At 56.3% G+C, this 12,697-nt stretch overlaps 1 protein-coding gene across 3 annotated transcripts in view; it reads left to right on the plus strand.

Moving 5' to 3' along the window:
* The window catches only part of DTX1 (deltex E3 ubiquitin ligase 1), a 110,093-nt gene that overhangs the window by 62,506 nt on the left and 34,890 nt on the right, over positions 1–12,697 (plus strand). For all 3 annotated transcript variants that reach the window (XM_065568227.1, XM_065568225.1, XM_065568226.1), the window contains exon 3: positions 2,234–2,915. In XM_065568227.1, coding sequence (XP_065424299.1) covers positions 2,234–2,915 — 682 coding nt within the window. The remainder of the gene's footprint in view (positions 1–2,233; positions 2,916–12,697) is intronic.

Genomic DNA, 12,697 nt, shown 5'->3' on the forward strand with positions numbered 1-12,697 from the left:
AAGTGAGCTGACCTGGGCCAGTTGTGGCCATGCCCCGGGTCTTTTATTGCAGTGTAGATGTACCCAAAGAGACGGTTCACGGGTGACTTGATCACAGTCTATAAGTAGCTACATGGGAAACCAGTATTTACTAATGGGCTCTCCACTCTAGCAGAGAATGGTCTAACATGGTCCCATGGCTGGAAGTTGAAGTGAGACACATTCAGACGGGAAACAAGGTGTACAGTTTTTGATCATGTTGGAACCTGACTCCTGGGGTCACAGCAATGCTCAGGTTTGGCCCAGCCAAAAAGTAGTCAGGCTGTGGCCCCAGTGCTGTTCCCACCCCCGGCTCCATGGCCAATGGCTTATGCAATATGTGGGGGCCTTCTGTGGCTTGTGCGGTTGGTAGCGGGGAAATGGAACCTTTCACAGGTAGGTCACCGACTCTAGCTGAGTCCAAGTGCTGGTGTTCATAGCTTGTGTGGAATGAGTTTGTTCAGACCATTTCCTAGGGCTCAGGTATTGAACCCACAAAACCCATTGTCACTAGTTAACAGTACCTGGCTCCTGGTTGGCGGCTGAACCAAGCACTGAATGGCTTATTGAGACTGAACCCCCTACCTGTTCCATGGGTGGGCCCTCCAGGTCAGGGCTGAGCCCCACTGGGGTGGGGGAACCGTGTTCTGCCGGGGGCTGACTTGCTGCTCTGTTACTCCAGCACAACTCTGGGGTTCCAGCGGAATTACCTGGCATCAGCTTGGAAGGTAGTGGCCACTCAGCCCCATATTTTGAAGCAAAGCGGGTTCAGTGACTCTAATTCTCCTCTCTCTTACACTGGAGTAAAGCCAGGGTAACCCCGTGCCTACCCCGGGGCGAGAGGTGAATTGGGCTCAGAGTAGAGCTGTTTGTAATAATATAAGTGGGTTTTGCTTCCAATAATTCTAGAGGGCCAGAATCTCAGCGGGTGTAAATTTAGGGTTACCATACGTCCGGATTTTCCCAGACATGTCTGGTTTTATGGTCCTCAAATCCGCGTCCGGGAGGAAATTCCAAAAAGCCGGACATGTCCGGGAAAATAGGGAGGGGTCCTGGGGCTTGGGTCCGGGCTGGAGCCGCTGGGACCGGGGCTGAGGGTGCTTGGCCGCTCAACCGGAACCGGGGCCCGAGCCGAGCCAGGCCGGAGCCACTGGGACCGGGGCTGGGGGTGCTCGGCTGCCAGCCGGCGCCGCTCGGCCAGGGCCGGGGCCGGAGCCGCTCGGCCGGAACCGGGGCCCGAGCCGAGCCGGGCCGGAGCCGCTGGGACCGGGGCTGCTTGGCCGCTGGCTGGGGTCGGGGCCGGGCTGGAGCTGCTCGGCTGGAACCGGGGCCCAAGCTGAGACGGGCCAGAGCCGCTGGGACCGGGGCTGGGGGTGCTCGGCCGCCGGCTGGCGCCGCTCGGCCGGGGCCGGAGCTGCTTGGCTGGGGCTGGGGCTGGTGCCCCGGTGCCCAAGCCAAGCTGGAGTTGCTAGGGCTGGAGCCGCCGGGGCCGGGGCGGGCTGGAGCCGCTCAGCCGGGGCCGGCGCGCTCGGCCGGAACCAGGGCCGGCGCCCCAGGGTCCGAGCCGAGCTGTGCCGGAGACGCCGGGGCCAGAGCCTCTTGGCCAGAGCCAGCCGCCGGAGGGAGCCGCTCGGCTGTGGGGGCCGGACTGGGCCGCGCCTCTTTGCGCCCCCCTTCCCCTCCCCCCGCCCCAGCTTACCTGCTGCCTGCCTGTTTCAGGCTTCCCGCGAACATTTGATTAGCAGGAAGCAGGGGAGGGGGAGGAGCAGGGGGGCGGAGTGTTCAGGGGAGGGGGTGGAGTTGGGGCGGGGACTTTGGGGAAGGGGCGGAGTTGGGGTGGGGCTGGAGGCGGGGAAGGGGCAGGGTTGGGGCGGGGCCAGGGTCCTCTTTTTGTTGTATTAAAATATGGTAACCCTAGTAAATTGGCATTGCTGCATTGAAATCAGTGCTGATTTACACCAGCTGAGGCTCTGGCCCTGATGGTGTAAAAAGGCCAGGGTGATAGCTGGGAACAAGCTCTGCTCAAGTGTTAGGAAAGCCAGGGCTTGAAGGACCATCCCAGTGTGTGAAATCCCGTCTCACCTGGAGAGGACTCCCAGGCTGACCTGGCTTGGCCAGGCTCCCCTCGGAGGGCTCCGTCCCTCACGTGAGCTAGTGGGTCTGACCCATGTAGAGGAAGCTCAGCATCCCTTTTCTGTGTTCTTCTTTCCCCCAGGGACCATGCGTCCAGTGAGGAGGAACTTCTATGAGCCCTCCTCGGCCCCTGGGAAGGGGATCGTGTGGGAGTGGGAGAACGACAACAACTCCTGGACTCCCTACGACATGGATATTTGCATCACCATCCAGAATGCCTATGAGAAGCAGCACCCGTGGCTGGACCTCTCCTCTCTGGGCTTCTGCTACCTGATCTACTTCAATAGCATGTCGCAGATGAACCGGCAGACGCAGCGGAAGCGCCGACTCCGGCGCCGCATGGACCTGGCGTACCCGCTCACTATGGGCTCCATCCCCAAGTCCCAGTCCTGGCCTGTGGGCACCAACTCCGGGCAGCCGTGTTCCTGCCAGCAGTGCCTGCTGGTCAATAGCACCAGGGCAGCCTCCAATGCCATCCTGGCCTCGCAGCGGAGGAAGGTGTATGTGGGCAACAGCAATGGGACTCTGGCTGTTAGGCAGAGCAACACTTTCAACGGCACAACATTGTGGTCTGCGGGCACCATGCCAACTGGGGGGACAGCTAAGATGGAGCAGGTCCGATCCCCTAGCAGCATGCAAGTGACCACCTTCTCCCGAAGCCAGAGCGCTCCCACTGGCACCCAGCTTCCTGGGCAGAACAACCTGAACAGGCCTGGCACGCAGCGGGTTGCAGTACTGAGTACCAGGGCCTCCATCCCACCAGGGTAAGGATCCATACCTCTTGTGGCTTCAGTGGCGAGGAGATGGGGGTAGCTACTGAAGGGCAGATGTGCAACCAGGTCACATTATAGGGCTGTTAAAATGGTTCAGTGCCCCTCAGCCATTCTGCCTATGGTGATATATGGCCTGCATGTTTATGTAGTCTGGCATCCTGTCAGAGACCCTCAGCTCTCACCGGGAGCAGACGCACCCTCCTGAGTAGATGATGGAATTCAGTTTCTGTTCTTTCAAACATGGGGCCTGATTCTCTTCTCTCTGATGCCAGGGTAAATGAGGAGTGACTGCACTGATGTCAGTGGCGTAACACTGGGGTCAAGCCAGTGTAAGTGAGAGGAGAACCAACTGCCTGGTGTCCGCAATGCTACTTGGCTAGCGGAGTCCAACCCTGGCATGGAAGGAACTCCCCTCCCTGGTCGGATTCAATTTTCATATTCTGTCAATCTTGATAACCCTCCTCTGCTCCACCAATGGCATCTAGCCCTGCCCTGGGGGTAACCCAGCCATTGGGATTCTGTGCCTAGAGGCCTTATAGAACAAATATATTGAAAGAGCAGGTCCATGTCCATCACTGCGGACTTGTGCAGACACTGTTCTATATGATCACGTGTCACTCTTTTCCAGGCTTCCATCCTGTCCAAAGAGGGGCCTGTGTCACTTGGTATTTCCTGGAGGGGGCTCTCCGTTGTTCTTTGGGTGTGTTCATTGTCAGAGAGCCTGACATTCCTGACTAGCTCCACGCAGCTCCCCGAGGGCCCACACATGGTGCGACACACCTCCTCTACTTCCAGTGCGGAAAGCCAAGATGAATTCATGGGATGGCTTTCCACATGGAACCAGTAACAGACCAGCAAGAGGAGGGCCAGGGGGGCTGGCACCAGGGTGGGAAGGGAAGGGAAGAGCTGGGTGTGGTGGGCAGTCCTGGAACTTGACAAGAGATTGACCTAGCGGAAGTCACCCTGGCACCATCAAGATCTGTCTGTTCCTCTCTCCTGCATGTCCTATTTCCCAGTAACATACACAGCCCCGGTCTGGGGAGAGGAAACCTCTCCCCTTTGGAACTACTCCCTAACTCCTCAGCCCGTGGGCATGGTAGCCATCCTGTGCCTAAGTGGGCTGTGTGGGGTCTCTCCTGGGCCTCATTAGCTCAGTTAAAGGGATCGTGGCAGGTCAGCTCCAGCCCAGTAGCTCGTCCCACCTCCGCAGGATGCGCAGCCCCACACGGCCAGTCACATGGAGCGCTGACCACAGACCCGGCCGGAGAGAACAGGGACAGGTTGTGCTGGAGAGAGCAGTTGGTATTTCTGAGCAGCCCTGAACTGGCAGGTGCAGGCCCGGGCCAAGGGGAGACAGAAACGGCTGTTGTTCCAAGGAGGACGTCAGGCGCCGTGCCCTGCCTTGCGGCCTTGCAGAGCCTGGGCCTTGCAACCGCCCTCCCCGGAGCCGCCATGCACAGCTGAAGAGCCAGGGGATGGGGGTGTCCGACTGTCACTGGGGATCGGGCTGCCTGAGGGGTCGGCTCTGTGCGCTGAAAGTTGCGTGGTCTTGTTGCTGTGGCAACCGGGCCCAGGTGCAGTGAGCTGTAAACACAAGGGGATTCTCCCAGCATAGCTAAGTGTCCACTCCTGCTTCTCGCTCTCACTCTCCCAGCCTCGTTCCTCCTCCATCCCTAGTCCCCCCACCCCCGATCTGATTTAGTGCATCCTTAATTTCCAGTGCTGGGCCCATCAAACCCCCAGCGGCTCAATGGACCATAGCTAGATAGACAGATGGACAGAGTGGGTGGATGGGAAGGAGGGATGGGGAGTGGGATGGAGGGATAGAGGTGATGGATGGAGGGGAGAGATGGGGAAGGAGGAGAGGGATGGGAAGGGAGAGATGGAGGTGGGATGGGGATGGATAGAAGGAAGGCCTGGGGATGGAGGGGATGGATAAAGGGGAGGCATGGGGATGGAAGGGAGGGATGTGGGGAGATGGATGGAGGAGAAGGATGAGGATGGAGGACTGGAGGGGAGGAAGGAAAGGATGGAGAGGAGGGATGTGGGGAAGGAGCCCCAGTAACGCTAGCAGCAAGGCTCAGAGTGGGGTGCCTTGCCCTGGGCTCTAGACCCAGTCAAAATAATCCAGAGCTTTGATGTGGTGGTGGTGGGGGGTGCTCAGTCCCTGCTCTCTGTGCTGGGAGGAGCGATGCAGCCAAGTCTGAGCAGTGCTTCCAATGGGCTTGCAGAGCCCAGCAGGGACCATCCCTGTTCTTCTCAGGGTCTGATGCTACTTGCAACCGTACCATGATACACGCTGGAGATGCAGGGGCATGGCTCTGGGTCCATTTCCGGTTGGAAGTTAATCCCGTGGGTCTATCTGGGTTTGCTGTCAGACTGTAGAGCTCTTGGGTTGGGTAGTGCTGCTATTGCCAATCAGGCATCAGCTTCACTGGGCAGGGTAGACCCCTAGACTGGGACTCGGGAGACCTGGGTTCTCTCCCTGGCTCTGCCATTGGCCTGCTGGGTGACCCTGGACAAGTCATTTCACCTCTCTGAGCCTCAGTTTCCCCATCTGTAAATGACATTGAGCTTCTTTGTAGAGTGCTTTGAGATCTATGAATGAAAGGTGCTATAAAAAGCTAGGAATTATTATTCTTCATATTGGACTGAGCTTCATCACTATTCTGGGTCCATCCCTAGTCAATATCTGGGCTTAGATACCAGGCTGGTAGATGCCTGAGAAATATCTTTGCTAGCTAGGGTCAGAGCTTCAATTTGTATAACTTGGCCCAGATCTGCTGAAATAATGGAGCTATGCTGAGTCCCACCAGCTGCGGAGCTACCCAGAACCCATACAGGGGGAGGGATAGCTCAGTGGTTTGAGCATTGGCCTGCTAAACCCAGGGTTGTGAGTTCAATCCTTGAGGGGGCCCTTTAGGGAACTGGGGTAAAAATCTGTCTGGGGATTGGTCCTGCTTTGAGCAGGGGGTTGGACTAGATGACCTCCTGAGGTCCCTTCCATCCCTGAGAATCTATGATACAATAGGCAGTCAGCTGGGCTGGCACACTCATCCTGGGACCATTGTGATCAGTTAGTCTGACCTGCTGGATCGCCCAGACCCGAGAACTGCCCCACAGTAACGCCTAATGAAAGCTGACTCAGACATGACTTTCACCTCCTGGCTTTTCAGCTGTCCCCCTTGCTCCCTCCTCTGCTTTGGACCCCAAGCAGCAGAGCCACCCTCTAGCCCTTCTCCGATCAGCCTGAGAAATGTATTGGAACAAGTTGTCCTAGCTTGACTCTTGTAACCTCTGTCAGAGATGAACCAGGCAATTCTCTGAGATCCCCCCCCCCCTTAAAGCCCTGTCAACACCATAGAATCATAGAATATCAGAGTTGGAAGGGACCTCAAGAGGTCATCTAGTCCAACCCCCTGCTCAAAGCAGGACCAATTCCCAGCTAAATCATCCCAGCCAGGGCTTTATCAAGCCAGGCCTTAAAAACCTCCAAGGAAGGAGACTCCACCACCTCCCTAGGTAACGCATTCCAGTGTTTCACCACCCTCCTAGTGAAATAGTTTTTCCTGATATCCAACCTGGACCTCCCCCACCGCAACTTGAGACCATTGCTCCTTGTTCTGTCATCTGCCACCACTGAGAACAGCCGAGCTCCATCCTCTTTGGAACCCCCCTTCAGGTAGTTGAAGGCTGCTATCAAATCCCCCCTCATTCTTCTCTTCTGGAGACTAAACAATCCAGTTCTCTCAGCCTCTCCTCATAAGTCATGTGCTCCAGACCCCTAATCATTTTTGTTGCCCTCCGCTGGACTCTTTCCAATTTTTCCACATCCTTCTTGTAGTGTGGGGCCCAAAACTGGACACAGTATTCCAGATGAGGCCTCACCAATGTCGAATAAAGGGGAACGATCACCAGCCTATACCCAAATAACTCCGAGACGGTGGAGCACATTCTGCTCTTGGGTGCCCCAGGAAAGCTCACTGAAGGCAATGCGGGTTCCCTGGGGACAACTTTTCCCAATGTAAGAAGCTTTCTACATAGTTATATCTAACTAGAGGCTCTTTCCGGCCTGCCCCCTATGAATTAAACAGAGAGGGCCAGCTCCTCCGCTGGTGTCAATTGGTAGAACTCCACTGAAGTCAGTGGAACGATGCTGATTTACACAGCTGAGGAGCTAGCCCCCTTGGTGTGTCACAGTTGTAAAAAGAGGGGATGAGGGAGCTGCAGGTGAGTCTGGATTCCTCAGCAGGCCTGCCAGGTGAGTATCCCCCTAGGTCAATCTTACAGGCACCGTGTTCCGCTCCTGCGTGGTCCCTCTGAGCAGGCCTTGCTGCCTTGGAGTAATTCTGCAGCATTCACTTAACAAGCCTCTTGTATTCCTCGTCCTTTGGGGACTTTCTTTTCCTTCCGCTTCCTCTCATTACCTTGGTATCTGAGATCTTCCCATTCCAGAGGTGTCTCTCTCTCGTCCTTCTCCCCTCCTTAGTTCTGCTTTTCGGCACTGGCACTCTCAGGCAAACCAGTGTCTTTTTTCAGTCCCCAGGAGCGACCAGTCGAATGATGTCAGGAGATAAACCCGATTGGATTAACTGTAAAACCCTCAGTTAATCCAAGGCCATGAGTGGGGCAGACCCAGTCTCCAGCCCCGCCGCACTGACACCCAGGGGCTGTAAATGGGCTGGCTGTGTGTATAGTCATACCCCACTGGGAGCCTCTCAGCATGGAGGTGGGGAGGGATGTGATGGAAGATGCAGAGCGGGAGAGCTCCAGCACTCGGATGGGCAGCCTGGGCAAGATTAGCCCTCCAGTGCAGTTGGCCCAGTGCTGGCACAGGGGTTTCTGGGGGCAGAAAGGGTTCATCAGTTCACCCCAATAACTCATTGGCAACAGGTGTGGTACCGCATGACAAGGAAAGAGCACGTATGTTTTATAGTGGAAGCCCCCTAGGGCTCAGCATAGCCTCATTGACTCAGTGGAGCTGCTGTTTACATCAGCTGAGGTTCTGGCCCATCGATTCCAAGCAGAGGATGCAATCCAGCAATACTCCCTGAATGGCAAATTCAGACTATTCCACCTTCTTCAGCCCTCTGTTTCTGCCACCTCATATCCAAAACGCTCCCCAGGCCTCAGGGGGAACTGAGAGCAGCCTTCAAACGGGGAAAGGAAATGGGGAGGAGATGGGTCCAGAGACTGGAAATGAGTGGGGCAGACCCAGTCTCCAGCCCCACTGGAGATTTCTGGCTCGAGCTCAGTCCATGTCAGCTGGTGGCCTGTGTGAAATGAACTGGCAGGTCTCAGTCCACTTCCGACATCACCAGGCTGCAATTGGCCCACCCTGGGTGGGGATGTCAGCATAGGAGGCAAGGACTGGATGCAGCATGGAGGTCACCCTTCCAGGTCAGAGTCAGGGGATGTAGGCAGTGTGGTGGGGGGGAGTTTTCATTGTGCTCTATGTGTTCTGCACATAAACAAAGAGCTGTGGTCTCCAAGGGGCTCCCAACACTGCACTTTTCACCAGCACTAAAGTGCCTTTGCCAGGGTGGAGGAGGATACAACCCAGAATGTAGCTGACCGGTTAGATGGGAACAAACCATAGAATCATAGAATCTCAGGGTTGGAAGGGACCTCAGGAGGTATCTAGTCCCACCCCCTGCTCAAAGCAGGACCAACCCCAACTAAATCATCCCAGCCAGGGCTTTGTCAAGCCGGGCCTTAAAAACCTCTAAGGAAGGAGATTCCACCACCTCCCTAGGTAACGCATTCCAGTGCTTCACCACCCTCCTAGTGAAATAGTGTTTCCTAATATCCAACCTGGACCTCCCCCACTGCAACTTGAGACCATTGCTCCTTGTTCTGTCATCTGCCCCCACTGAGAACAGTCTAGATCAGGGGTTGGCAACCTACGGCACGTGTGCCAAACACGGCACGCGAGCCGATTCTGAGTGGCACGCTGCCTGCCCGGTGAGAGGAGGAGGAGGGGCGGAGGGGCCAGAAAGCGCCACGTTGGGGGAAGAAGCGGGGGAGGGGGGAAGCTTGGCTGCTGCAGGATCAAGCTTCTGCCTCCTGCCCCCACAGGGGAGAGCTGGGGGGGGGTCCCGGCTCCCCGCCCCACTCAGCCCCCCGCTCTCCCCTGCAGGGGCAGGAGGCAGAAGCTTGGTCCTGCAGCGGCCAAGTTTCCCTCCTCCCCCGCTTCTCCCCCCAGCTTGGTGCATTCCGGCCCCTCCGCCTCCCCCTCCCTCTCCTTACCCGCGATGGTCCTAGCGAGGCGGGGGGGGGGGGGGGAAGAGCGGCAGCGTGCACACAGCCCCGTAGAGGAGGCAGAGAGAGGTAGGGACGGAGCCTGGGGGAAGGGGGTGGAACAGGGCATATCCCTTCCAGCCCCCTGCCCATAGCCGCTCAGGGCACCCCCACGAGCCAAGCACCCCAGCCCTCTGCCTTGCACCCCCCCCAGCCGTCCGCCCTGACCTCGAGTTGCCCCCAGCCCTCTGCCCTGCACCCCCACACAGCCCCCAGCCCTCTGCCCTGACCTCCCCCCAACACCCAGCCTTCTGCCCTGCACCCCCACCCCCCCCAGCCCTCTGCCCTGACCTCCCCCCAACACCCAGCCTTCTGCCCTGCACCCCCACCCCCCCCCAGCCCTCTGCCCTGACCTCCCCCCAACACCCAGCCTTCTACCCTGCACCCCCACACACCCCAGCCCTCTGCCCTGACCTCCCCCCAACACCCAGCCTTCTGCCCTGCACCCCCACACACCCCAGCCCTCTGCCCTGACCTCCCCCCAACACCCAGCCTTCTGCCCTGCACCTCCACACCCCCCAGCCCTCTGCCCTGACCTCCCCACAACACCCAGCCTTCTGCCCTGCACCCCCACACACCCCAGCCCTCTGCCCTGACCTCCCCCCAACACCCAGCCTTCTGCCCTGTACCCCCACACACCTTCCAGCCCTCTGCCCTGACCTCCCCCCAACACCCAGCCCTCTGCCCTGACCTCCACACACACCCCAGCCCTCTGCCCTGCACCTCCCCCCAACACCCAGCCTTCTGCCCTGCCCCCCCACACACCCTCCAGCCCTCTGCCCTGACCTCCTCCCAACACCCAGCCTTCTGCCCTGCACCTCCACACCCCCAGCCCTCTGCCCTGACCTCGAGTCGCCCTGCTCAGCCCTCTGCAGGCCTAGGTGAACAGAACCCCAGGCTGGAAGCGGGCTGAGCAGGCTGGCGGCGTAAGATCAGCATTTTAATTTAATTTTAAATGAAGTTTCTTAAACATTTTGAAAACCTTGTTTACTTTACATACAACAATAGTTTAGTTATATAATATAGACCTATAGAGAGAGACCTTCTAAAAACGTTAACATGTGTTACCGGCACGCGAAACCTTAAATTAAAGAGAATAAATGAAGACTCAGCACACCTCCTGCCCTGGGTCTGTTTAGACTGTCCATGTCTCAGGGCAAGGATTGTGTTTGGATAGCTTCTAGCCCAGTGCGGGCCCGGATCCCAGCTGAGCCTCTGGTCACTGCTGTGATGCAGGAAGAACAATGGGAGCTGGGTTAGTGGTGCTAGGGCAGCAGCAGTGCAGAAGGGGATAGTAGGGGAGAGATTAAATGCAGATTTGCAGGGTATGGCTGTAATGAAAAAGGAAAAGATTATGCAGAAAGGAGCTGCATGGGAGCCCACTAACCTGGTGGGTCATATCCTCAGCCAGTGCAAATCTGTATAGCTCTGTCGACGTAACTCCTTTGTAGCCACTCTGTGCATTGCTGGGCAGCTAACTGGCTAGAGATACATGAGAGGATGCAAAGAAAAGTGACCAGGATCAATGTGTTGCAAGGTCCAACATGACAGGAAGGGCTAAAGGGACTTAACTCCCAGAAGAAAGGAAGGATAAGGGTATTGGAATAGCTCTGTGCATAGAGTTAAGAGAGAATATAAAGGATGGTGAAGACTTAGTCAAGGTTTCTCAAAGAAGTACAGGTTAGATCACATACCTTCCAGCCACAAGAGCAATTAGAAAATGGAGCAGTCAGGAAAGGTCATTGAGACATGAGCAGAGAGACAAGACCACATACTCTGGGGACAGCATGGAGGAGAAACCAGTAGCAGCAGCGGCAGCTGGATTGGATGTCCCTTCTGGGTCTGATTTCTATGAATTCCAGTTAGTACAGTGCTGGGATGGGGCCTTGGGGGAGCAGAAAAGTTGGGGTCATGGCGAGTAGCCCTTGGCCTTATCCATTGTAAATTGAGATGAGGGTCTCGCTCGTGCAATAGACACTATACTGTGAATTTCAGAGTTGGGCTGAACGCAAAGGACAGATCCAGCCTGACCCCTAAGATGGGAGATGGGATGTCACAATCTAAACCCGGGATCTAAATTTTGCAGCTGCCGTCTATAATGGGCCAACCCAACCCCCAACTCCCCCCCACCCCAGACTCCAATGTTGGGGCATTCAAAATCAAGGTGTAGATCTGAATTCTACAGGTTGGGTCCCTCCCTGGAGTCTGAGAAACCACCTCTGAAAAGGAGCTGGTGGAGAAGCGCTTGAGAACGTCTGGAGTGGAGGCAGGAGGCTCGATCTGAGTCAGCAGTGCAGCTGTGGTGGAAGCTTGGTATTTGTCATCTTTGCTTTGCACATGGGAACATCTGTTCGTCTGTGAGAAAATCTTTGAGCCTCAGTTACTCTCTGGTTCCCACGCCCAACGCTTCACCTCACCTCTCTTCTACTCTCAGGAGACCCTGATCTGTCACCCACCAGGTGGCTACAGCATGGCTTTGTGATGCCAGTGAGCCTTGGCTTAGCAGCACCCTCTACCCCATCCTGCTAGGGGCAATACAAGTGCAGCCCAAAGTGGGTGTTGCAGATCAGAGGCATGGGCACCACATGGCAGGATGGCACAAGGCTCACATCCTCAAAGGTACTGAGGCAACCTTGCTGCAGGCAGATGTGTCCTTGGCTCTCACCCTCTGCCTTGTTCTCGGTCTGAGAGGGCCCACAGCACCTTTGGAATGTGGCCCTTTCCTCTGTGCTAGGTGTTGGAGCCGGGTAGCCTGGGGCTCCCCTTAGCCCTGACTCAAGAACATCTCACAGCAGTCACTGAAAACCCTCTTCAACACAGACACTGGAGAGAGAACCAGTGGAAATGAAAGTGCCTTGTATACTTTCCTACTGCAGCTCACAGTTCCCCAGAGGGCCCAGACTTTAGCTCAGTTACTTGACCTGATTAATGACACATTTTCTGTCTACACTGCAAATCTGAATCAAGTTATGACTAAGGTCAGAGGACAGCTAGATTAACCATGGGGACAATCATAGAATCTCAGGGTTGGAAGGGACCTCAGAAGGTCATCTAGTCCAACCTCCTGCTTAAAGCAGGACCAGTCCCCAGACAGATTTTTACCCCAATTCCCTAAATGGCCCCCTTCAGGATTGAATTCACAACCCTGGGTTTAGCAGGCCAATGCTCAACCCACTGAGCTATCAGTATAGATGGAGTCTTGTGTTCTTCCTTAAGGTCTTGCTGCCCTTGAGACCTGGAAAATTCCAACTTTGCACCTAGGGTCTGTCTACGCTGCAGTCATGGGCTGTGATTGCAGCTTGTGTGGCAATACCCAAGCTAGACTGAATATAACTAGTTCGGGTCCTGGAGCCATGACAGCGCAGGCTGTAGAAGACCTCCTGAAACCCTGCATATTACTTAGGCCTCTAGCCCGTGCTGCTGTGACTTCACTGCTCTGGTACCTGAACTAGCTCCCCCTGGGACTGCAGTGT

The sequence above is a fragment of the Chrysemys picta genome, chromosome 15, assembly GCF_011386835.1.
Source record: "Chrysemys picta bellii isolate R12L10 chromosome 15, ASM1138683v2, whole genome shotgun sequence".
Lineage (NCBI taxonomy): Eukaryota > Metazoa > Chordata > Testudines > Emydidae > Chrysemys > Chrysemys picta.